The sequence below is a fragment of the Sinocyclocheilus rhinocerous genome, unplaced genomic scaffold (assembly GCF_001515625.1).
Source record: "Sinocyclocheilus rhinocerous isolate Xijiao unplaced genomic scaffold, SAMN03320098_v1.1 scaffold407, whole genome shotgun sequence".
Lineage (NCBI taxonomy): Eukaryota > Metazoa > Chordata > Actinopteri > Cypriniformes > Cyprinidae > Sinocyclocheilus > Sinocyclocheilus rhinocerous.
The window spans coordinates 115,886-141,245 of NW_015633444.1; the positions used below are offsets into that span (position 1 = coordinate 115,886).

Here is a 25,360-nt window from a genome sequence, read left to right on the forward strand (position 1 = left end):
GATTAAATCTAGATTAAAGACCCATCTCTTTAACCTGGCTTACACATAACACACTAACACATTTCTAATATTCAAATCTGTTAAAGGACTTTTAGGCTGCATTAATTAGGACAACCGGAACAGGGAACAGTTCTCATAACACCTGATGTACTTGCTACATCGTTAGAAGAATGGCATCTACACTAATTTTACTCTGTTTCTTCTTATTCCGAGGTCACCGTAGCCACCAGATCCAGTCTGTATCCAGATCAGATGGTCAATGCAGTCACCCGGATCCAGTAAGTATCCAGCCCAGATGGTGGATCAGCACCTAGAGATGACCTCGACAGCCCTGAATGTCAGCGGAGATCAAGACAGCTAGATGAGCCCCAGAGACAGATCTCCAGTGAGGAACTGCCTTTAACTGAAAATGGAGTGTTTACTATTGTCATTTTGCATGATTGACAACCTATTTTCCTATTTAATGCTGTAAAATTGCTTTGACACAATCTGTATCGTTAAAAGCGCTATATAAATAAAGGTGACTTGACTTGACAGTAATTTCACAGTAGCACTTCTCTATCTAACTGCACTCTCATAAATTTATTCTAAACAAACAGCATCATACTGTGTTTCTACAGTGCAGATGTACTCTGAAGGCACACAGCATGCAATGCAGCATGACTAGATCATGCTGAAGAGTTTTTTTTATTATTCTTGTTGGTTTTGTTTGTGCTATTGAACTTGTTTTAGTTCACTTTTAGCAGTAATGTTGGTTTATGTTGTAGTGTTGGTTTTATTTGTTGAGTGTTACCATTGTTGTGTTTTGTATGTCGAGGATTGATGACACATGTTTCAAAGACATTCACAGCAGTTGCTTCACTATTGTGAAAGATCCATCCACAAACAGTTATGAATAATAAATAATTTATTGATTAATCTTCATGCTTAAATAACGCTAAAATAAAATCTTCATGTTCATGCTAAGAATACTTTGACTAACTTAAAGTCAGGCAATTCGCTGTTTTCATTTTCAATGTTTTCATTTGTCACACTTCTGACATGACTAGATCAGAAATTTGAACATGAATATGCAAGGTCACCATTATGGTGACTTCAAAACAATTACAGCAGTAAACATCTACATTTCTCACAGTAACACAGTTAAAGACAACTTTATAACGTGAATTCACAATAAAACAACAGCAGTAAATTACTGTGAATGAAAGCAGTAAATTACATTCTGCTTTCGTTCACAGTCATTTGTAAGAAAATGACCAGCATATATTGATTTCACAGTAAATTTCTGACCACAGTAATGTATTGTAAAATAATACTCTTTAATTCTGTAAATTCCTGGCTATTTTTTTTACAGTGTATGAGGTCCTACCGGCCATGATTAAAGCATGTTCAAAGGCATTGTCTGGAGTCTGCATCCAGTAGATGCTTTGGGAATACATTGCCAGTAGACGGGACCCCAACAGGTATCTTAAGTCAGGTGCGTAGGGGAAATTCTACCACACAGTCTTTATTTAAATCCAGAACAGGTATGGGTGACTAATTAACAACCAAAGAAACTAACTAGAAAACTCAGGCAGGCAAAATGTAACAGAAAACTAAACCAAAACAGAATATATAATAATAATGTGACAACATGAGGACTTGGGATATATTCTATTTATGACAGTGTTTTATGACAAAAATACATAATACACATGACAAATGCTGGGGTAGTCGTGGCCTAATGGTTAGAGCCAAACTTGTAACCTAAAGGTCGCAGGTTTGAGTCTTAATACCGGCAGGAATTATAAGTGGGGAGAGTGAATGACCAGAGCTCTCTTCTACCTTTAATTCCCACAACTGAGGTGAGACCCTTGAGCAAGGCACCGAACACCCGACTGCTCCCCGGGCGCCGCAGCAAAAAAAATGGCTACCCACTGCTCCAGGTGTGTGTTTGTTCACTAATCACTGCTGTGTGTGTGCACTTGGATGGGTTAAATGCAGAGCACAAATTCCAAGTATGGGACGCTGTACTTGGTCACATTATCATCACTATTTAAATAAATAAACAATCTACATTTAGAATCCCACCATAAAATTTGTATTATATATTTTTCATTTTTTTTATTCAAAGTGACTTGCATTGCATTGAAGGTATACATCAGTTCAAGAGTTCCCAGAGAATTGAACCCATGATGTTTCTATCGCTTCACTCTACAGTTTGAGCTACTGGATTGCCAACATAAAAAGAACATAATTTTACAGAATTTATCCTATGGGAATGTATTAAGTGATCCATATAGTGGCATAAATATTATCAGAACATATTTAATCTCTTTTCTTGGGTGGGCAGGAGCTGCACAGAATGCCTCCTCCAAGGATCAGCAGCACAGCTGCAGCCCATCCGATATAGAGAGAGGCCCCCAACTCCCTCCATTGGGCAACTGAGAGAAGGGGATTGTAGAAATCATTGGTGATGGTGTTAGCTGACCAACAGACGGGGACGAGGACCAACACTCCAGCGACGATGAAGATCACACCACTGGCGATAGCCACCTTTGCCTTGCTGTCTTCCCTCTTGACAAAGTTTGTGCATTTTCCACCGGCAATCCCCAGGACGAGCGCAAAGAGGCAGATAATGATGGCGATGATCACAAGCACCCGAGCAGTCTGCAAGTCCTGAGGTAAAGCCAGGAGCGAGTCGTAGATTTTGCACTGCATCTGTCCTGTGCTCTGGACCACACAGTTCATCCACAAGCCCTCCCAGACGATCTGTGCTGTCACGAAGTTGGCTCCAAATAACACAGTCATCTTCCACATGGGAAGGGCACAAACAATAATCGCTCCCAAGAAACCAATAATGGCCAGGGACAGGCCTAGGATCTGTCGACACATATACACCATTTTTCTCTCGTTTGCTCGGCTTCATTGGTTTGCAAGTGTTTGCTCCTCTGTTAATTGTAGTAATGACTTCTGTTCCTCGCCTTCAGAGTTTTAAGATAGTCTCAGAAGGGAGGAGTCTAAGTCGGATCGGCCTGAAACCAGGTTAAGGAATTTTCAAGCCTGACCAGATTCCCCAGCAGGAAATGTTGATACAAGGAGAACCCCTAAGACACCCCAGCCAATGAATATGGATGCCCCAAGCTCCCTCTTTTGGGTCTCGATTGTGAGAATGCTCTGGAAATGTTGTAGGCTGAGGACCAGCAGACGGGAATGAGACAGACGACTCCAGATACAATGCACAGGATGCCTCCCAGGATCAGGACTTTGGCCATGGAGGACTCTTTCTTCAGACAGCTGCTGCACTGGCCTCCCAAAACATTAATAGCATCCTAACCATGCTGATCACTATTGCAATGATGGTCAGCACACATGCAGCTTACAAGTCTTGGGTCAGTTGCATGATTGAGTCTTGGACTAGACCATCTGGCCCGTGACAATGTTGGCACCGATGTACGAAGTGACGCGCCACATGGGAATGCCACAGCAGACACATATGCCAACAAAACCAATGGAGCACAGGATCTGGCCGGAAACCTCTTTAGCAATCCTCCCCATGTTTTAGCTGCTGGTGTTGTCAAACTCAAACGCAGCTGCTGGTCTGGTCTTAACCCATAGGTGTCTGAGAAACAAGCAGGAAGTGATGGCCTGTTTGATTTAGACACAGGCACTGGGAGGAGTTTTGCATATCTGTTTGGTTAATCCTGCTGAACAAGAATCCAAAGAAAGATTCTTCAGATATGCTGCTTGCTCAGTGCTTTCCATGAAGACACATTCAGATATGGTTTTGGCTGCATGAAACTGCTGTCTTGTCTTTCTTAACTGTGTCAAAGATAATGTCATTGACTTCATCCTTGTGAACAAAGATTTGAACATTCTCTCAGATGAGTGGAAACGGGTTTCAAGTTAATGAACACTGGTGTTTAACAAGATATGAAATTAAATCGATATCTGAAAGAGGTGAAATGCTGAATAAATGATAAATTATTCAGTACATTTGATTTATGTTACCAGATGCAGTAGCAGAAATGAAGTACATTTTAAAAAATTGCTTAATGTAGAAATATCTTGAGCTCAAGATGTTTCATAGTCAAGATAACAGAGTTTTTAGAATGTTTAGGCTTTATTTTAGGTTAGAATATTATAGTGCAAGACGTATTTTAAGTGCCTTCAAAGAACCTTAGAGTATTTATGGGCCCATTAATCATTACACAACATGCCTTGAGTTTTCATCACTGGAATTAGAATCTCAGTAATAATAAGCAGTTGCAACTCTTGAGTAATGACATAGAAATTCCAGTGAATGTGGAACATGTCACATAAACATCCTGTATATTAAAGAGGCTAATGGTCATATGCTAAGTAGTTGCACTGAGCCAAGAGAGAATGTTTTGATTACTAGGGATCAGATTTTGCCATAACATTTAAACCATGTGTCTTTTGTTATTTATTTATTTCACATATTTATTTATTCATGTATTCATTTATTTGTTTGTTTACTTATTTATTTATGTGTGAAATAATATTGGAAGTGTATTGTTGCCCAAGAGTTTTTAAACATGTATGAACTTGATAAATGCTTTAACTAATATCGTACATCACAGTTTGAGTCATACTTTATATACATCACAGTCATACTTTATTATTGTTTTATTGATGGCAAATTTGTAATGACAAAAATACATAATGCCCATGACAAATGAGAGAATAATAAAGAAGTATTATTGTACACCAGTGCTAGGTTTAAAATTAAGTACTTGTAACTAGAAATTACAAATTAAAATACTTGTAATCAGACTACAGTTACTTTTTTTATTGATTACGTGATTACATATTATTCACACAATAGCAATAAATTATTTACAATGTATTGATTCTCCCTAGTTCTACTACATCATCTTTTAAATTTACCTTTCTAAAATAGCCTAGCACTTATATACATTTAGAAACTAAAATACAGAAATACATTTCAGTTTTGTGGACATTCACACAAAGACCGGTCACTAGTCAGGTGGCTATAATTACACAGAAAACTGAGAAGCCACACAGCATTTGACCACCGGACTTACAAAAATCATTTCAGTTCTAAGAAGTGTTTTCTCAACATTTCAAGATTGCATCAACTACTGAAGAACACATGAATGTTTATTTGAATTCTCATTCAATGAGTTAACCATCTGTTACTATGTCTTTGGAAGGCTTTTGTCTGTAAAACACAATAAAATGCACAAAACCATGTTTTTTCTTATTTATATGTGGTTAGGTCAAAAGTAATCCGATTTGATCAGATTATATTACTAAATCAGATTATATTAACTAAAATGTGTAACGTAATGAATTATGTTACTAATTCCATTTTTTCATGTAATTTTGAATCAGTAATGGATTACAATTTTTAATCGACCCAGCACTGTTCTACACATTTTAAATAAATAAATAAATAAATAAACAATCTATATTTGTTTTCCCTCCATAAAAGCTGTAATATATACATGACTCTTTTATCCAAAGCGATTTGCTTTGCACTGAAGGTATACATCAAGCATCCACAGGGAATCAAACCCATGATGTTTCTAGCACTTCACTCTACTGTTTGAGCTAAAAAAAAAAAGAATATAATTTTATAGAATTTATCCAACGGAATGGAAGGTGCTAAATGACACACGTAGAGGCATAAATATTATCACAACATATTTAATCTCTATTTAGAAGATGTGTATTCATAATTCTTTATAATTGTGAAGAGGAAGAATGAAAATGTTATGCTATTACATGTAAAAAATGTCTAAAGTAACTCTACAGATAAATTGCTGACATACAGTGATGAATTAGATCAATCAGTCACTTGAGTGTGTATTTTAAGACCAGTTCTATGGGTTCTGCGTCTCAGACAAACTCTCTTGGAGCAGAACTGGACCTCACAGCGGAGAACTTGGGGTTGTAGATGCGCTCTTGCTTCGGTGGGCAGTTCCAGCAAAGTATTCCTCCTCCCAGTAAAAGCAACCCAGCAGATCCCCAGCCGATATACAGAGCTGCGCCCAACTCCCTCCGCTGGGCCTCCACCATCATCGGGTTGTAGAAGTTCTGTATGATCGTGTTGGCTGCCCACGACACTGGGATCAGACAGAGAAGTCCAGAGATAATTAGGAAAATGCCTGCAATGATGCACGCCTTTGCTTTGGACCCTTGATCCTCAATGCAGTTGGTGCACTTCCCACCAGCCAGAGAAATTACGATTCCACAGAGTCCAGTTAGAATGGAGATGATGATCATGGCCCGGCCCGCTTGAAGGTCAGAACTGAGCGCCAGCATGGAGTCGTAGACTTTACACTGCATTTGTCCAGTGCTCTGCACCACACAATTCATCCACATGCCCTCCCAGATGACCTGTGCTGTGACGATGTTGGCCCCAACGAATGCCGACACCTTCCACTGGGGCAAAGCGCACACGATAATGACCCCCAGCCAACCCAGCATGGCTGTGGATATGCCCATAATCTGGAGTCCTTGGGAGACCATTTTTAAACCACAGCCTTTACAGCGATACAATAGATGAAAAAGTGTGCAAACCAGAGACGTTTGTTATTTATAGGAAAGGTTTGAAAAGGTGGAGTTTGGTGGAGCTGATGATTTCTACGCAGAGCCCCTATGATTGCTCATTTACACTATAAACACAAAACTAAAGGTTTTCAGAAGCACAGCAATACTTCAAGGTCATCAGTAACAAATATCTTTTCAAAATGACCTTGCGCTTACGTAAAGGCACTGTGAAAAGATATTGTCTTTAGATGGGTGATTTATGGTTGGAAATATGTAATGTATGCTGTCTTCACATTTTTGTGATAGGTAGATGATAAGTGCAGAAAAGCCTAAAACACATTAAGAAACGTTCTCATCTATTTTGAAACCACACAAAAGGATCATTCAAATCTTTTTACTGATCAATTGTGATCTGGATTAACTGGAGAGAGCTTTCTGCTAGTGTTTCCATGATTGCATCATATAATAATTGCTGTTAATAGTGTTCATCGTCTGTTTTATTACGTCTTAAATTGATTTTTCCGTACATTTCTGCCATATGTACATTAATTGACAGTCACCACTGATAAGCTACCACTAAATATTGTAGAAACTTAATTTGCTGTAAAGTTGCTTTGCAATGATTTGTATCGTGAAAAGCGCTGTACAAATAAACTTGACTTGACTTGACTTGACTGATCAAATATTGACAACAATATAATGAAACATTATAATTATGTATTTATTTGTTATTGGTTAATGCATGTTGCATTGCTTGGATTTTTTTATATCACACAGTTTAAACTGTACATCAACAAGGACACATAATGGTGAATCATAAATATTCATCAACTCATCAAAATAATTATTTACATTTATTTTGATGAAATTTTGATGAAACAATATTTTACTTTTTTATGTTAGATACAGGGGCTTTACTGCAGTTATTTCAGTTTTTTTTTTTTTGAAAGTCACATTTCTGTGTAGATACATAGCTTATCGGCTACAAAATGCTATTGGACATTTCCACTGTTTATTCCCAGACAAAAACGTACTTTTCTTAAAACTCTTGGAACTTCACTACAGTAAAATCCTACACTTCTAAAATGTGAAACATAAAAAAAAAAAAAAAAAAGGAAAATGTATATTTGGGCCAGATTGCTGCCATCTGGTAAAAAAAAAAGTAAAATAGCATGATTTCGTGTTCAAGTAAAAATCATGTAATGACAATAATGGCCAGTAGATGGCTGAAGAATGGTTGTGACACCTCCCAGATACCTTTTTTATCATCTAATTATTTGAGAACCCAACCGTCTCTCTAAACAAAGACAGTACAAACTTAACTGTGTTTGTTCTATCTGTGTAATGAAGCACAAGAAACAATAATTTTGTGTGTTTTTAAATAATTTATTTGTTTGTAATGCATATAGTTGAAAGGTTTTGTAGCATAGCACAAATATCTGTCACAAAGCACATGATTAAATTTACATTTTGTATAAATCCTTAACACTAAGCATATCTGAAGAGGGAATCCACAGTGTGTGAATCCAGCAGGTAAAATTAAAAAGAGGTATTTACAGTTCCCACACAATTTTTGGCAGTAAAAATTCCATTCAGCTCTGTGACCTGAAACTTTCTTAGTATTTGACCATTACTATAAAATGTTGGCAGCTGACAGCTAATTCAACCAGAACATTCACATACGTGGTCAGTTGTAACACAAACAGGTCAAAATCTGACCAAGATACAAATTAAAGTCACTATTCACAGTGCTCCTTGGTTCTTCTTCATACATAGCCTTTGTTTCCTCCAGGCCGAGCTGTGTACTTAGCAGTGTACTGATCTTTAGGAGGGCAGTTTGCACAAAGCAACGACCCGCCAATAATCAACAGCGCCGAAGCAGCCCATCCAATAAACAACGAAGCTCCCAACTCTTTCTTCTGTGCGCTGACGGTCATAGGGTTGTAGAAGTCCCTTATAACTGTATTGGCCGTCCAGCAGAGGGGAATCAAACACAGAACTCCAGCCACGATGAAGATGGCTCCTGAAATGATGCCGACTTTGGCCTTGGCGCGCTCGTCCTCGATGCAGTTGGTGCATTTCCCTCCAGCAGCCGCTAGCAGGATTCCAAAGACACCCACCAGGATGGAGATGACAGTCAGGGCACGAGCCGCCTGTAGATCTGAGCCGAGAGCCAGCATGGAGTCATAGACCTTACACTGCATCTGTCCGGTGCTCTGCACCACACAACTCATCCAGATTCCTTCCCAGGTTATTTGCGCAGTGACTATATTCTGTCCAATGAAAGCCGTGACAAGCCACATAGGGAGAGCGCAAACCACGATCACCCCGATCCAGCCGATGATAGCCAGGGCTATGCCCAGCATCTGCAACCCTGCTGATACCATGCTAGCACGCTGCTTTGCTTGTGTGTAAAAGAACAGTCTTCGGTCTCTAGAGCTGCTTCAGTGAACATGGGAGTAAAGCGGGCCCTTTTATGCAAAGTGAAACAAGGAGGGGCCGCACGAATCACTCTCAGGTGCACCGTCACCATGATTTGCCCCCAGGCTGTGGTGTCATTAATCAAGCAAATCCCAGTGACAAACCTTAACTCGAATTGCATTTGGGTGGATTTGTTTTTGCTGAACGGGACATTTTATGAATCACAATTACATAGTTTTACATTAGCGTGACTCATGGTTCAACGACGAAAGTACACTTTTAAGAAAAACAGAGGATAGGAGTAATCCATAAATAAAGGCAGACACGAATATATTATACCGAAAATGGGTGTCCCAAGGCACGTGAAGGGTTTTGAAAGATGAAGTAACATAATTAACTAATGACAATACATTAAAATAAATAAATAAAGGGATAAATAGGGATTTACCCTGTAGTACACACACCCAAAATACACTGAGTATTGATTCACTGTCTTTTCTCCTTTTGCTAATTGCAGATAAAGCTTTAGCTTAGGAGGAGGATCCATTTTCATAATGGGTTTTTCTAAATTAGTCATTTCGAGCAAAGCATATCACATGCCACCCTCTCGCTAATACTTGTGTTACACACACACTTCTTCACTCTCACAAAAAGACAGTGAAAGCAGTTGCTTGAATATGACTGCAAACTTCCCTTCATACTTCATATTTTTCTAAACAGAAGCACTTCTGAAGAGACAAACGAGAGAAAAAAAAAACATGCAGTTGCTGACCTGGTTTCCAGTGTCCAGAAAAAGAGGTGCAATCTTTCCTAAAGCCACTGCAGCACTATATAGTTAAAAGAACTAAAAAAGTGTTCACTTTTCACCAAGGGTTTGCAGGCACATGGTGAAGGGATGAAAGTCAATCCCAGGTGTTTGCTGTGTAGAAAATAGAAAAAAAGAGGGACAGAGTAAGGGATACTGATTGTTTCTTAAATGAAAGAAGGCTCTGTTTGGTGGCCAGAAGGACAACAATGGCTCCATTTTACATGGCAGCTCATTAAAATCCCCTTGGCCAGGAAAAAGAGGATACGGTTCCACACACACACACACACACAGGTAAGGAATGTGTGCAATTATGGATTCGAGGAAAGATGGTCTGCCAAAGATTACCTTCTCAGATGGGTTATTCTGAATTCTTTAATAGAGGCTCTAGCAATATCAAACATTTCAATACATCATTAAATTTGAATACAAAGACAATCACAAATCATTTATAACTGATTAAACTGACATTAAAAGATTATGTAAAGCAGTCATAATCACATAATGTAGGGAATACAATGAATCACATTTTGCAGTCTGTTCGAACATTCAAGTGCATCGTAGTTCATTTAATTGGGTTTGTCCTATCATGTGTATCTGAACACATGAGTTAGAAGTTTCTACATGCGTAAGGCTTTCAAACTCAGTGAGGCTCTTGTTAAAGGGCTGGTTGACTGGTTTTTTTCTAGGCTTGATTGTGTTTATGGGGTGCAGTCTAACATGTGTTCATGCTTCGTTCATTTGCATACTGTACACATAGCCCAATAGAATTAAATCAAAAACAGTAAACATATGCAATGAAAATATATTTGCAGTGCACAATGTTTTAGCCTTGATAACAAAAGTGAATCTTTTCAATATAGATAGAGGCACTGGGAGTCATCCGAAACCAGTCTACAATATTAAATCTTTCCACTGTTTTTAGTCTCCATTGATTAGATTCTGGAAATTCTCGTCTCCAGTATAAATCTTTTTTGAACTGCTGTTACATAAAACCTGACCTGTGTGTAGTGGAATAACTAATTATATCTTTAATTGGTGTCATTTAATTTTGTGACGGAATCAAATGTGCTCTGTAGCCCAAAACGTTTCATAAAGGTTCCATGATCCTGAGATCTGGAAAGTCATTTGACTTAATGAATTCAAAATTGAATGTTCTTAGCAGTGTGAATGGAGCATTGTCATTTTGGAAAAAGGTTTGCACCATATGTAACTGTGAAATTGTTTATATTTCTTGACCATTTCCTGACTATATTTCTTATGTAACCATACAGATGCACCCCAGGAAGACTGAATGGCGGTCAGTATTGGATCACATCACTATGGCTTGATCAGTAGATTGCTCAGTAAATAATGAAGGGATCTGAATATATTCTAAATATAAACCACTAAATATGCACCACTGATCTTTGTTTTAAATTATTTCCAAGTGACAGAATATATATATATATATATATATATCAGTTAATGATTGTTGTAACTTTGCAATAATTAATCATGCAAAGAAAAAAATCTATGGTTTTGCAACCAAACAGTTGAATTCTATAGCAGTTTACTGGGGTCTTGTCTCATATGTGCTAATTGTCAGAGCTTGTATTTTGTTTTCATTCCCCTATCAGCACTGTGGTTGGAAATAAAAAAAAAAGGTCATTTTAGTATGCTTTTTTTTTAATCTAAATTTGAGCTACTCTGAAAAGTGCTTCTCCTCTGATCCCTCGCATGACCTCTATCTAAAGTGCCATTTATTTGAGTTTTTTCTCTTTCCCTGCCAGCATTTTTTTTAAGTTGTCAGCCACTGCCAGCATTTTTTTTTAGCATTTTCAAAAAACTTTCATGGCCCCCAGAATATTTTGTTGTATGTATATCTGAACATGCAATATGTCAAAAGAAACAACAGAGCCTCTGCTTTTAAATTACAAACAGAAAAAAACCCTGTTTTATTCTAGGTTCATGCATTATTTTCTTATCAACACTTAAATGTGGGCCAGTTTTATAAAAAAATTGAACAAAAAGCTGAGAAAATCGTGTTTTTGTCAAAGACTATGTCCGCACCGGATTCAGAATAATGATCAAAACATAGATGGAGTCCATCAACACCCTCAAAGCTTCATAGTCCTAAACCACTTCCTGAGTCGACATTTCCCTTGTAATGTCAGGCAGTTTTGATTTATATGCTGTTTAATGTTTGATGATCACAATATTTTACATATGCATCTGCTTACATATGCGATTGTTTGTTCCCCCTAAAAATATCATTAAAAACCACGATGTGTGTTGTAAAAAATATAATGATATATACTTAAAGTTATACTTACTGTAAGTAGTAAAACAATACAAATGCAAATGGGGCAAAAAACAAAAAACAAAACAAAACTGTGTTTTAAGTTTAGAAACATTTTAAGTCCTCCTCCCTTGCCTCACAGTGCTTTGGTCCACTACCTGCTTTCCCCCTTTACCTCACCAACACACAGAAAGTGGGTGAAAACAAAGTTCTTCAGTAGTTGTGGAACTCCAGTAAGGAGGCTGTCAAGGCTATTTTATTCACTTTAAACATGAAATATGATGAAATGATTCTTTTCTCTTTAATACAGATGATGAGTTATTAATAAATTAGTCATGATAAAAAAAAATGATAACCGATGTATTTTTCCATGAGTCTGCTATGTTAGCTATTTGTTTGGTAGCGTATAGCTTGTTAGTCACCGACTACAACTAATACGGTGATAAACTTATGTTGATATTAGGCTAATAACACATTAGAAAAGAAAACACATATACGACTTTTCTCTCAATAAACTCCTAATTTGCTACTTATTAATAGTTAGTAAGGTAGTTGTTAAGGTTAGATATGGGGTAGGTTTAAGGGATCTAAAATATGGTCATGCTGAATAAGGCATTGATATGTGCTTTATAAATACTAATAAACAGCCAAAATGCTAGTAATATGCATGCTAATAAGCAAATAGTTAATAGCGAGAATAAGTCCTTCAAATAAAGTGCTACCGGCTAATATCGTAGATCTACCATTGTCTTGTCATGCTCAAAATGATGATAAGTGGCAGAACAAACTATGCCACTGAACAAAGTCAGCCTATTAATTCTATGAAGTATGCTAATAATGTATGTTTCCATGCAAACATATGGAAAATGTAAGTGTGTTAGAAGCACACTTTACATACAGTATGGATACTCCCGAGATCCCGTTGGATTATGTGTCTTACTCCTGAAAACAAAGAGAGGAATTGTCTCTTCTCAAAAAGGAGTGATTCAGCAGATTTTCTCAAGGACACATGAGACACTAGATTTTAATGTGGGACAACATGTATACTTTTATATGATGCCATGGCAGGAAGGCGCTTGAAAGATCAACCGGACTGAAATCTGAACCATATAATTACTGGGGCTGAACAAGTAAAGAAGACAGAAATGTTAGCTCTTTTTAATGCATTGTTTTTAGTTGTTTATAATCTTCCTTCTTAGGATAACAATCAAAATGATTTCAAACACTTTTTTCATGCATGCAACACGCTGCTATTCTTCCTCATTGTCGCATTTGATTCAAAATAAAAATAATACCTAATACGTTCCAGATATGAAGCATTTGAGTGGATCATTTTAATAATGCCATCCCGTTACAAGAAAAGTGCTACAAAAAGCCCCAGTCTCTCTTGTACCACACAAACCACGATGCCATCTAAGACTCCACCTTCCATCTTCTCTTAGCAGTATAAAGAAGGTAGAAACCATATCTCTCTCTCTCCCTCCCTCTCCTTCTCTCTCTCTCTCTCCCTTTCTCTCTTTCACCATTTCTTCATTTAAGCAAATCCTCAAGTCTCTAATATCAGAGCTAATCTTCAGAGCTGAGTCCTGGATCCTGAGCACCACAGTCTGTGAAACAGAACAGAACAGCGAAGCGCGATGGCTTCCGCCGGCCTGGAGATCCTGGGGATGATCCTGACCGTGGCCGGGTGGCTCGGCGTGATGGTAGCCTGCTGTTTGCCCATGTGGAGAGTAGCGGCGTACATAGGCCAGAACATCGTCATCACGCAGATCGTGTGGGAAGGTTTGTGGATGAGCTGCGTGGTGCAAAGCACAGGACAGATGCACTGCCGAGTCTACGACTCCATGCTGGGGCTTCCCGACGACCTGCAGGCTTCCCGGGCTCTCACCGTTGTAAGTACCCTGCTCGGTGTGGTAGGCATGGCTCTGGCAGTGGCTGGGGCAAAGTGCACCAACTGCACCTCAGATATAGCAAACAAGCCGCGCATTATGCTGGCAGCCGGGGTGACGTTTATAACGTGTGGGCTGCAGCTGCTAGTGGCCGTCTGTTGGACAGCTAACGGCATCATCCTGGATTTCCACAACCCGCTTCTAGAGGAGACGCAAAAGAGGGAGTTTGGGAACTCACTGTACTTCGGATGGGGCGCCTCCTGCCTGCTGATCCTAGGTGGAGCTATTTTGTCTTGTTCCTGCTCCTCAAAAGCACAGAACAATGCCGCGCCGACAAGAGTGGACTACTCGGGGGTCAAATCTATCTCGGTGAATGGATATGACAGGAGAGACTATGTTTGAGAGGTCTGAATCTTTGCACATAAAGGACCTTGAGAGAAAAGCCAACAAGACTGCTAAATGACTAGCATTCAAATGTCAATAACAAATTAATGACTGGTGCTGAACTTTGATTACCAACCTGGCACCTCTTTTTATAATGTAATTGTTATTGTTGCAATAACTTTGTCTTTTGATCTAAGTTTTGCATGATCCAAATGCTAATAGGTGAATAACCAGTTGCTCATTTATATCACTGAAATTGTGATAATAAATGCTGATTTTTCCACTCATATTGCAAAATGAATGGTTACACTTTATTTTGAGTCCACTTAAGACATTCTAATAACTATAAGTAAATTTGTAACTAACTCTCATTAGAGTATTAGTAGACTGTTAGGTTAGGTTTAGAGTTAGTAGAATCAGTTGACATGTATGTGCAAAGTTACTAATAGTTAGTAGAATGTCTAAAGTGGATTATTAAAATAAAGTGTTACCATATTAATTAATGGACAAACATACCTGAATTTATTTAAACAGGCATTACATAACATTAAATCAAGGTGGAACTGTAGCAAAAAAAAAAAAAAAACTTGGAGAACTCTGAAATTTGAATGAAGCAAAGAATGTCAGCAAAACCGTGCACTTTGTAATAATTTGAAATCAATCCTTCTCTTACAGGTCAACTGCAAATATAAATTATACTCTCCATGTCGGCCCAGACATGAATGGAGACAATGCGCTGGTTGTTCTAGTAAATCTCTTTGTGCCCAATTCTTTAGTCAAGAGAGCGTAACTGAGACTTCCACGGGTGAAGATAAAAGCACCTGCTATATTACAGAGCAGATGCCTAGATAATTACTTTCTGTAACTCTTTCTCAAAATGTTCATTCATTTGGAAAATATGTAAAGCTCTGGTAGGTTTAATATGCTAACCTACTTTTGTCTTGGAGTCATTCAATATTATCCTTCAAGGTACTGTAACAGTATTTTGTTTACTGTTCATTTAAGTTTAAATATTGACATAGATGATATACAACCAATGTGTATGAAAGAAAACCTGTTAATAGAATTGGAAGATGCTCATTCCACTTGTTCCGCATGCTCCAACATAATTAAACACTGCAAAGGTTGATGAAAGGTCACCAGGCTTCACATATCTATGCATGACTGATTAAAGACTAAGTGTGTGTATAATGTGTGCGTGAGAGAGAGAGCGAGAGAGTTAATAATGCCTGATGCTGTTTAGGTTAGAGTGATTGTATTATTGTGTGGCCTTGAGGAATCGTGGACTGCTGATAGCAGCTAAAGTCACGCTGTCAGGCATCACTGATTCAGTCTTTGTTGACTCTCAGCCCTCATTGTCTTTATTGCTCCTTCTCAGGTGACGAATCAGTTGAAGTATCACTTTCACATCAATCTCTGCTCATAGTATCCAAACAAATTAAGTTTGTGCTTGTAGAATACCTGTTTATGCACCTGAAGCATGCATTTCAATCTTAAGCCATTGGAAGTATTTTCTTCAAAACTCTAGACTTGCAGTAGTCATGCCAGTTATCCTTTAACTAGTTCCCGCTGGGCTTTTGTTATCTATCCACCATTTGGTCTCCGAGTGGGAAATACCAGATGAAGAGAGCTAAATCATTAAACTAACTCGTTTCCATGCCAAGGTTAAGCTCACTCAAAGTTTAGCCAATCCCCCGAGACTTTTTCCAACATAACTCCACCTTCCTCATCGTTGCATTATAAAGCACGAACCATTGTGCTGAGAGCCTTTCCTTTGCGAATTCTTAAAACAGAATGGCAGCTCTAGGGTTAGAGATACTAGGGGTCACTTTAGCTGTGTTCGGTTGGATTGTAGGCATTGTGTCTTGCGCTTTGCCCATGTGGAAGGTCACGGCTTTCATCGGGGTGAACATCGTAACGGCGCAGACCATATGGGAGGGAATTTGGATGAACTGTGTGGTGCAAAGCACTGGTCAGATGCAGTGCAAAATCTACGACTCCATGCTGGCTCTGAGCTCAGACTTGCAGGCGGCCCGGGCTCTGTGTGTGATTGCCATTGTGATGGGAGTACTGGGATTCCTGCTCTCCATTGTGGGGGCCAAGTGCACTAAATGCCTAGAGGAGGAGCGCGTCAAAGCCAAAGTTATGATCACCGCTGGAGTCACCTTCATCTGCGCTGCGGTCATGCACTTGATCCCTGTGTGCTGGTCTGCTCACAGTATCATCAGGTCCTTCTACAACCCCATAATCATTGAGGCACAAAAAAGGGAGATAGGTGCGTCTCTTTACCTGGGATGGGCATCTAGCGCCCTTCTGCTGATCGGCGGGGGGATTCTCTGCTGCAGTTGCCCCCCGCAGGAGGAGAATAGGTACGGCCCACCCAGCAGGATGGTTTACTCCGCTGCACGTTCTGTACCACCCAGTGGCTTTGACAAACGAGACTATGTGTGAACAAACATACTCTTTCTGTGATGCAACTCTGTTCATTTGTGTCCTGAACAGAGAACGTGATGACAAGGCACAAGACTGTGTGTATTTCTGTACAGTGAGTTCTGCTGTTTTGCCATTCAAGTGTATTTCCTAGTTTGCTGTGTGCTTTCTTTTGTTACCCAGTTTATACAACCAGTTTTTAAGAATTGCAAGTATTACATTATTAATAAGCACATGAATAAGTATGTTCATAGCCATGTGTATATTGATAACGATGTTGTCATTTTTAGTATTGTGTTATTACCAATAATTAAAATGTTTCTTCAGTGCTTCTTTTGTAAAATTGTCATTGCATGGATTTATATGATGCATGAATTCATGTTCTTGTAGTCTAAGTGTGTGCCACTTCTCTGTCTGCTGCAGGGTTTGAAAATTAACCTTAGCCATTAAAAAAATACTAATTGTTCCATGACTTTTTCTGGTCCTTGCCATTTTCATTTATTAACATACAACTCATTTGTTTCAAAAAAGTCTTTGAAAATGCACTGAACGAACTTACTGTGCCACCTTTGTTGAGTTGTCTACGAAACACAATGAAGAATAGTCAGTTTAAGAAACCTTCCTCAATAATGAGGTGATGAGTTGAATCAGCTGTCACTAGGCCTAGCTATTCACCTGTTTTCAAGGTCTACTCGCTCTCTACACAAGAAGCTTGTCTTTGTCAGGGCCCTAATCTAAGCCAGTCCCAGACAATGGGCCTGTTTCAGGGATGAAGATAAGGCACTGGGTCATGGAATGTAACAAAAACACAGAAGAATCTCTCAGAGCTTGAAGCTGCTTAAGGACCTTTGAGAACATCCATGCAGCTTTGAGTATGTTTAGCTTAAAGGACTGTAACTTTGATACAGTTGAGTATCATGCAATCCATAAAATATGAGACATAACCTGCAATGCCTTGACACATTGGCTGATGTGTGTCTAAATATGTTTAAAAGTAAATTTACATTTTTCTTAAGAGCGGCATCCTCCCCCATCTTCATGCTGTATATATATATATATATATATATTTGAATGTAGGTACATTTGTCTAATCAATTAATGATATTGACGAGTCCTCTCTGGTGCACAATATTAAAGTCTGTGTAAAAAAGAAAAGATCCTAGAACTTTTGGGGTTCTTCACATTGTACACGGTATAGTGGACAATATGGCATTTACTATATAAGGGATAGTGAATGAGGAAACAGAAAGTTTTTCCTTCGCAGTTTTGAAAAGGTTTGTGTACAGATGACAATTTTGTCAAAACAATCCCTGTTCACACACTGACATGTGAAAATAAATTCCTCAATAAATTCCTAATTTGCTGATAGAAAGTAATGTAGTTGTTGTAGTATACTTTAAAAAATGCTGGGTTGTTTCAACCCAACTTTGGGTCAAATATGGACTAACCCAACTTTTGGGTTAAAAATTTAATGTAAAAATTTAACCCAATGGTTGGGTTAGTCCATATTTGACCCAAAGTTGGGTTGAAACAACCCAGCATTTTTTAGAGTGTAGCTATATTTGGGTATCTAGAATATGGTCATGCAGAATAAGGCATTAATACAGTATGTGCTTTATAAGTACTACTTATAAACAGGTAATATGATAGTAATATGCATGCTAATAAGCAACTAGTTAATAGTGAATAGTGTTGCATAATCTAAAGTGTTACCAAAAACGCTGTATTATTCATGCCAGGAAAGTAGCTGGTGATGTAACTTTGTAAAGAAACACTACCCTCATGCGCACATACCTACAGACTGAACACGTAATACACGTGCATGACATCGCCGTTTTCACAAATTCACAGAGAAGATAATGGCATCATTTATAAAAATGTGCACTTTGAAACACATGTTCAAAAGTTTGTATTTTTTTACCTGAACATTTCATTAAAACTGTTCAGTGGGGATGCCGGCTTTAGGGTCCCAATACTAATTGAGCAATGTTAAAATGCCACATCCAACGTGTATTTTTGCTGACCATGTGCTTCCTTTATTGGCCACAGTTCACTCATCTTCTAATGGCATACACGATTACAAGTTATTTCCATGAACCTGACAATGGGTTCAGTTACATCAATGACCTCCACACCTCAATCCAATAGTATGTATGCACAGTAGGGCTGTGCAAAAAAATCGAATGCGATTTTCATGCGCATCTCGTCAGTAAAGCCGCTCCCGTGATTAGTAGTAAATTCAGCACGTGCTTTCAGATGGAGTGGCATTTACTACACAGAGCCGTAGTTCACTGACAAGCTACACAAAATCGCGTTTAAAATCGTAGGCGATTTTGAACGCGATTTTGTGTAGCTTGTGTAGCCATCTGCACCATGACTGTAGAGCTGAATCAGGCTCTTTCTGAGGTTTTCTTTGGGTAGTGAGATAAAGATGAGCAGGAACGAGCCTGACAGGCCGTGTTGCATTGCTTTTGAACTCTTTTGTGCCCCCAAGAATCTCTCATCAAAGCTGTTAATGGCAACCACTGAGAGGCTGGTCGGGTTCAGTTGCATGGTGAAACACTGTCTTATCAGAGTCCCTCATTTCTGTCAGGGTTAGCCACAAATATCGGTCCTAGACAATGAGGTTCCCCACACTGCAACCAATGTACTGTGGCATCACCTTGAGTGCAGAGTCAAGTCTGTGGCACTGAAAGTGCTCTGAATAGTTTAGCATCCAGGCCATTCTCATCCACGGCCTTAAGGAGCTTGGTTTGATAAACCTGCAGCATGGCTATTGTGCGCAGAGAATCGATCCAGCCTGTCCAGATGAGATGAGTCTTGCCCGCCAGGTTAGCGGTGACATGGAATGGCTTTGACGGATGTGCTTCATGGACTTCCAATAGAGAGCCGCTAATGGACACAGGTAGAGTACTACAGCTTTCTCCATGTGGAAAAGTTTCTCATATCCCCAGTGGTCAGTGCCATCCAGAGACGTGAACATCAATGATCCTGAGCTGTGGGCATGAGGCGAGTGCTGGGTGCGCTATCAATTTCATTTGTATAGGGAATATACAAGTACATAATATAGACATTTAACTTTTTATTATTATTGTTATTATTTTTATTTTAAGTTAATATTCTGTTTTCAGTCTGTATTCTTTTCATATTTTATATTCAGTTTATAGATAGGGGTTTATAGGAATAAAGATCAATTAAGAAAAATATGTAGTTTATGAATTTTGTACTGAAAAAGTGCTTGAATGTCCTGGATTCTCTTGACGCAGTGCCTGTATGAACCCTGATTAGAGTATTTACCATTTTTCTATAAAAGGACAGTGTCCTTTTTTTCTTATATAGTTACAACTACACAACAAATAACATTACTCAGACATATTGAGAAAACATTTCAAGAAAAATTAAAATATTTGAGATCATATTGCATTTCTTTTGATTTTATTTACGTATGTGACCTTGAAGTAATCCAAAAGTAATTGTAAATCATTACTTGTGATATTTCTGATTAAATTTTTATGAAGTAACCCTCCCAAACCTACTTAAAGCACAGTTAATTAAAACAACTTGAAACATTTGGGAAAAAAAACAGTTGCTGGAACATTTACTTAATTAAAAAAAAGTCCGTTGTACACAACAGCAACCTACACATTGTGAACTTTGCTACTATTTTCCAACCAAAAATGGCAATAATTGTTAGCAATTAGAGATTTCTGTACTAACACGGCTCCTTATAAACACCTCCTTTTCACAGATGACAATAATCTTAATAATTTAGTAACTTAAAAATAATAAAGAGGTAATTGCAGGCAATACAGTAAAATGACCCATCCATTCAAAAGAATATCTTACATTTTTTTTATTTTGTCTCTACCTTTATAAAAATGTATGTCATTGTGGAATGTGCACAAACATTGACACACAAATTGTTGTGCAAATACATGATCTTTTGTTCTTGATTCCCAGTACTTTCCAGTAATGGAGAGCAGTTTTTGTTCTGGTGTGACTAGCCCTTCCTTTGTGTAATGTCTCCATCCTAACAGGCTCCTCCTCTCTACCTGGTCTGGGCTATAAAGGACACTTGTTTTGTCATAGATGCGCTCTGTTTGCTCCGAGGCATTGTCCCAAATTAGGATTATATTGCAGGTTGTCAAACTGCTGTCCAGTAATTTAACCAGCATCTCTGGCATTGCATGTAGCTGGAACAGATCCTTCAAGAAGACATGTCTTTAGGCCTGGAGCTCATCGGTATTGTGTCATGTGTGCTGGGCTGGCTTTTGGCCATCGTGGCTTGTGCTGTCCCCATGTGGAGGGTCACAGCCTTCATCGGCTCCAACATCGTGACGGCTCAGATTATCTGGGATGGCCTGTGGATGTCCTGCGTGGTTCAGAGCACCGGACAGATGCAGTGTAAAGTCTATGACTCCATGCTGGCTCTCTCTCAAGACCTCCAGGCAGCTCGAGCCCTGACTGTGATATCCATCCTTCTGACCGTCTTGGCTGTACTGGTGTCCATCGGAGGAGCGAAGTGCACTAATTGCATTGAAGAAGAGTCGCCCAAAGCTAAAGTCATGATCCTTGGAGGGGTGCTGTTCATCGTAGCTGGGCTTATGCAGCTGATTCCCATATCCTGGTCTGCCAACAGCATCATCAGGGACTTTTACAACCCTTTGCTGCCTGACGCCAGGAGACGGGAGCTGGGAGCGGCGCTCTACATCGGCTGGGCAGCAGCTGCGCTCCTGATTTTGGGGGGCTCGTTGCTTTGTTGCACCTGCCCTCCACAGGAGAAAAAATATAACTCGCCTCGGATGCCGTATCCTGCGTCTCGCTCGACCGGTGGGGGAGGATATGACAGAAGAGACTATGTGTGAAACAAACAAAGGACAACTCTGAACTCAGTGTTGCAGTGCTCAATGCACAGGCATAAATGAAAATATGCCACACATTCTCCATCGTGGAGAAACATGTTTGATGCCTTTGGTCTCCGTGTAAGTGCGATGTAGGCTGTTCAAAATGTAATGACACTGACAGTGTGAAATGGCCTTTTGTAATTGCTATGAAAATGCAAACTAGCTCTGTTACGTTCAGCTGAAATCTCAACGAAGCATCATTTTTAGCTAACTGAGGTGTATAAAGCTGATTTTACATTTATTGGTCAATTCTTTTAGTTTTTTGGACTAGTTGCACTAAGATTTTATGTTTGATTTCAATGTATTTTAACACAGACAAGTTGACTATGTGTTCACTATATGTTGTAGAATTTAAAATATCATCTTTTTTTTAATCCATCAAAACCGTGTCTGATTTAAATTGTAATTTGGATTTCTTTATTATTTATATGATTCAGAGCACCGGACAGATGCAGTGTAAAGTCTATGACTCCATGCTGGCTCTCTCTCAAGACCTCCAGGCAGCTCGAGCCCTGACTGTGATATCCATCCTTCTGACCGTCTTGGCTGTACTGGTGTCCATCGGAGGAGCGAAGTGCACTAATTGCATTGAAGAAGAGTCGCCCAAAGCTAAAGTCATGATCCTTGGAGGGGTGCTGTTCATCGTAGCTGGGCTTATGCAGCTGATTCCCATATCCTGGTCTGCCAACAGCATCATCAGGGACTTTTACAACCCTTTGCTGCCTGACGCCAGGAGACGGGAGCTGGGAGCGGCGCTCTACATCGGCTGGGCAGCAGCTGCGCTCCTGATTTTGGGGGGCTCGTTGCTTTGTTGCACCTGCCCTCCACAGGAGAAAAAATATAACTCGCCTCGGATGCCGTATCCTGCGTCTCGCTCGACCGGTGGGGGAGGATATGACAGAAGAGACTATGTGTGAAACAAACAAAGGACAACTCTGAATTCAGTGTTGCAGTGATCAATACATGGGCATCATTTTCTGGAAAAAAATGAAAATATGCCATGCATTCTCCATCGTGGGGGAAACATGTCTCATGGAGTTGTTTGATGTTTTAGGTTTTCATGTAAGTGCGATGTTGGCTGTTCAGAATTTAAGGGCACTGACAGTGAGAAATGACCGTTTGTAATTGCTATGAACATGCAAACTAGGTCTGTTACGTTCAACTGAAATCTCAACGAAGCATCATTTTTAGTTAACTGAGGTGTATAAAGCTGATTTTTTGGTAATTTCTTTTAGTTTGTTGGAATAGTTGCACTAAGATTTTATGTTTTATTTAGATGTATTTTGACACGGACAAGTTGACTGTGTGTTCACTACATGTTGTAGAATTTAAAATGTCGTTATCCTTTTTTTCTTAAACCATCAACTAGACACTGTGTATGATTCAAATTGCAATTTGCAATTCTTTATTATTTATACGGTTATTCTTGCCTATTTGTACAAATGGAATTTGAGAAGCACGTACATTTTCTTGTACATATATTCAGTGTTGGGGAAAGTTACTTTTACATTATGCATTACAATATTGCATTACAATATTGCGTTACTCCATAAAAAAGTAACTTAGTACTTAGTTACTTTTTATGGAAAGTAATGCGTTACGTTACTTTTGTGTTACTTTTTAAATCTGGACAGGGCTTGCTTGTTTGTTTTTAAAATAAAAAAGTTCTATTTTTGGCAAATATAAAAGTATTTTCACACCAAAAGTGAAATGAATAAGCCTCAGGCTGAAGGGAAAGTAAATTTACGTCCGTACAGTAGAATGCAGAAGAAGAAATTTCAACACACTTCAGCCATAAACAAATGTTTGTCTAGAGTAATTTTTGCTGATTAGTTTGGTTGAACTGGATCATCGAAGGTCAGAAGCAAAGACATTGCTTAATAGAATGGGATTAAATACATAAAGAATATTTGTGTTGTTTAACATTTAATGATTGCAGGTTTGCGAACACTGCATATATTATTGATTCATAAACACATACTGCCACTTAAACTTGTATGCTAAAATATAAAATAACAAAATAAACTGAACTAAAAGCTGGCCCTAGGTTCATTTAAGTGTAGGCCAGAAATGTGAGAGGAGGGTCAGAATGGTGGGAGTTTGAGTACTTTATCTGTGAGCACTGAGGCAGAAAGAACAGCTGAGGAGTACAGGTTTCTGTAAACGGTAATTTTGTCCTAGTGTCCATATATAGTCTACATGCTTGAAATCATCTCTGTATCTCTTCTTTTATAAGGGTGTAATGATGACTAGAGAAAACCTGAAACTCAAGCCACGTAAGCTTGGTGGCACGTAAGGGACAGAACAACAGAGAAACAGCAGAGTTACACAAATACACTTGTCAGAGCTGAATTATTTAGCTGAAGAATTAGCTTCATTATGGCAAAAAATTTAAAAAAAAAAAATCAACAAATAAATAAAAAGGAAAATTCTTCAGAAACCACTTGTATTATTTCTGTTGTGTAATGTGTTGTAATAAAATTACTTGATGGAGAACCAATTTTGGCAGCTTCTAACAGTGGCAACGTGAAATATTGAAGAGGGCCTCATATGGGTGACACATACATCAGCATATCACTTTACCAGGGTATGTCACCTGTTTCTATAAACACAGGATCAGTGTCAGCTCATTTAAGGACAGCATGCAGGCTAAATAACCTACCTTGATAATATTACCACCATTAATATAATTTTTTTGTCTTATGTTAAAATAATAATCATAATACTAGTGATGATAGAATCTATTACTGTAGTGTTTAAGCTATAAAAAAGATCAAGATGGTTTCTAGCGTACATGACGACAAACTGTCAAAGACATACAATACAATATATACATTTGGCTGAAAGCATACTAACTATCATATTTTATTCAATATTACATGGCTGAAAGCACTGTGAAACGCTTATTGCAACATTTCGCAAATTGTCACGCCAACTGTATGTGCTGTGCACAGAAATGAATGAGAGTTAATGATTTGAATTAAATTAGCATCGAGTTACTAAAATAATTAAACAAAGTGAGAAACATTTCCATTAGAGAATTTTAGGAAAACAATGCGCATTTCCTAGTTTATTCATAATATGCTAATTACATGCACAAAGATATTCTAACAGCTATTTTTGTGGAATAAGGGATTAACCATGAAACTTTCAGGGGACAAAAACAGTTTTGAAAGTTATGAAAAGATTACGTGATGTAGGACCTTTACACATTACATGCCATTGTGCACATTGTTTTTACCATCATACTTGTTTTCAACCTTGTTAAATTCAATATGGTGTCTAACCTGATTAAGGTCTAAATTGACATCAAATATTTATCACAAAGTCAAGGAGTGATTAAAAGATACGCTTCATTATATTGAATATGCACTGTAGTGTACTTTGTATCTTAAAGGTGCCATAGAATGGAAAACTGTATTTACCTTGGCATAGTTGAATAATAACAGTTCTGTACATGGAAATGACATACCGTGAGCCTCAAACACCATTGTTTCCTCCTTTTTATGTAAATCTCGTGCATGCAAAAGACCACTGAAAAATAGGCGAATCACAACATAACACCGACTGTGATGTTACAGTCGGGATCACTAATAGTTGCTCCCCCAACATTAGCATATACCCGCCCATGTTCTATGCCAGCCGCCAGCCGAACCTGCACAGCCGAATCATCAGAAGTTCTGCAGGTATTGTGAAGAAACAATAGCGAAAATGGCAGATCATGGAA

At 38.6% G+C, this 25,360-nt stretch overlaps 7 protein-coding genes across 7 annotated transcripts in view; 4 read left to right on the forward strand and 3 right to left on the reverse strand.

Annotated features, from left to right (window-relative positions):
• Positions 1–2,291: 2,291 nt before the first annotated feature.
• On the reverse strand, positions 2,292–2,960 carry LOC107744045 (claudin-4-like). Its single transcript, XM_016557515.1, has one exon. It carries the CDS (start codon positions 2,881–2,883, stop codon positions 2,308–2,310), a length of 576 nt encoding a protein of 191 aa, XP_016413001.1. The 5' UTR covers positions 2,884–2,960; the 3' UTR covers positions 2,292–2,307.
• A 2,905-nt stretch (positions 2,961–5,865) lies between these two features.
• On the reverse strand, positions 5,866–6,498 carry LOC107744046 (claudin-4-like). The gene has a single exon (XM_016557516.1). The coding sequence runs from the start codon at positions 6,496–6,498 to the stop codon at positions 5,866–5,868; it is 633 nt and encodes a 210-aa protein (XP_016413002.1).
• Positions 6,499–7,890: 1,392 nt separating this feature from the next.
• Positions 7,891–8,955, reverse strand: LOC107744047 (claudin-4-like). The gene has a single exon (XM_016557517.1). The coding sequence runs from the start codon at positions 8,904–8,906 to the stop codon at positions 8,286–8,288; it is 621 nt and encodes a 206-aa protein (XP_016413003.1). The 5' UTR covers positions 8,907–8,955; the 3' UTR covers positions 7,891–8,285.
• A 4,708-nt stretch (positions 8,956–13,663) lies between these two features.
• LOC107744048 (claudin-9) lies at positions 13,664–14,317 on the forward strand. Its single transcript, XM_016557518.1, has one exon. It carries the CDS (start codon positions 13,664–13,666, stop codon positions 14,315–14,317), a length of 654 nt encoding a protein of 217 aa, XP_016413004.1.
• A 1,742-nt stretch (positions 14,318–16,059) lies between these two features.
• LOC107744013 (claudin-4-like) overlaps positions 16,060–25,360 on the forward strand; it is a 17,271-nt gene continuing 7,970 nt past the window's right edge. Inside the window, exon 1 of the mRNA XM_016557470.1 lies at positions 16,060–16,829. Within this exon, the coding sequence (XP_016412956.1) occupies positions 16,094–16,750 (657 nt within the window). The 5' untranslated portion in view covers positions 16,060–16,093 and the 3' untranslated portion in view covers positions 16,751–16,829. The remainder of the gene's footprint in view (positions 16,830–25,360) is intronic.
• LOC107744014 (claudin-3-like) lies at positions 20,947–21,594 on the forward strand. Its single transcript, XM_016557471.1, has one exon. It carries the CDS (start codon positions 20,947–20,949, stop codon positions 21,592–21,594), a length of 648 nt encoding a protein of 215 aa, XP_016412957.1.
• LOC107744015 (claudin-3-like) lies at positions 22,062–22,550 on the forward strand. The gene has a single exon (XM_016557472.1). It carries the CDS (start codon positions 22,062–22,064, stop codon positions 22,548–22,550), a length of 489 nt encoding a protein of 162 aa, XP_016412958.1.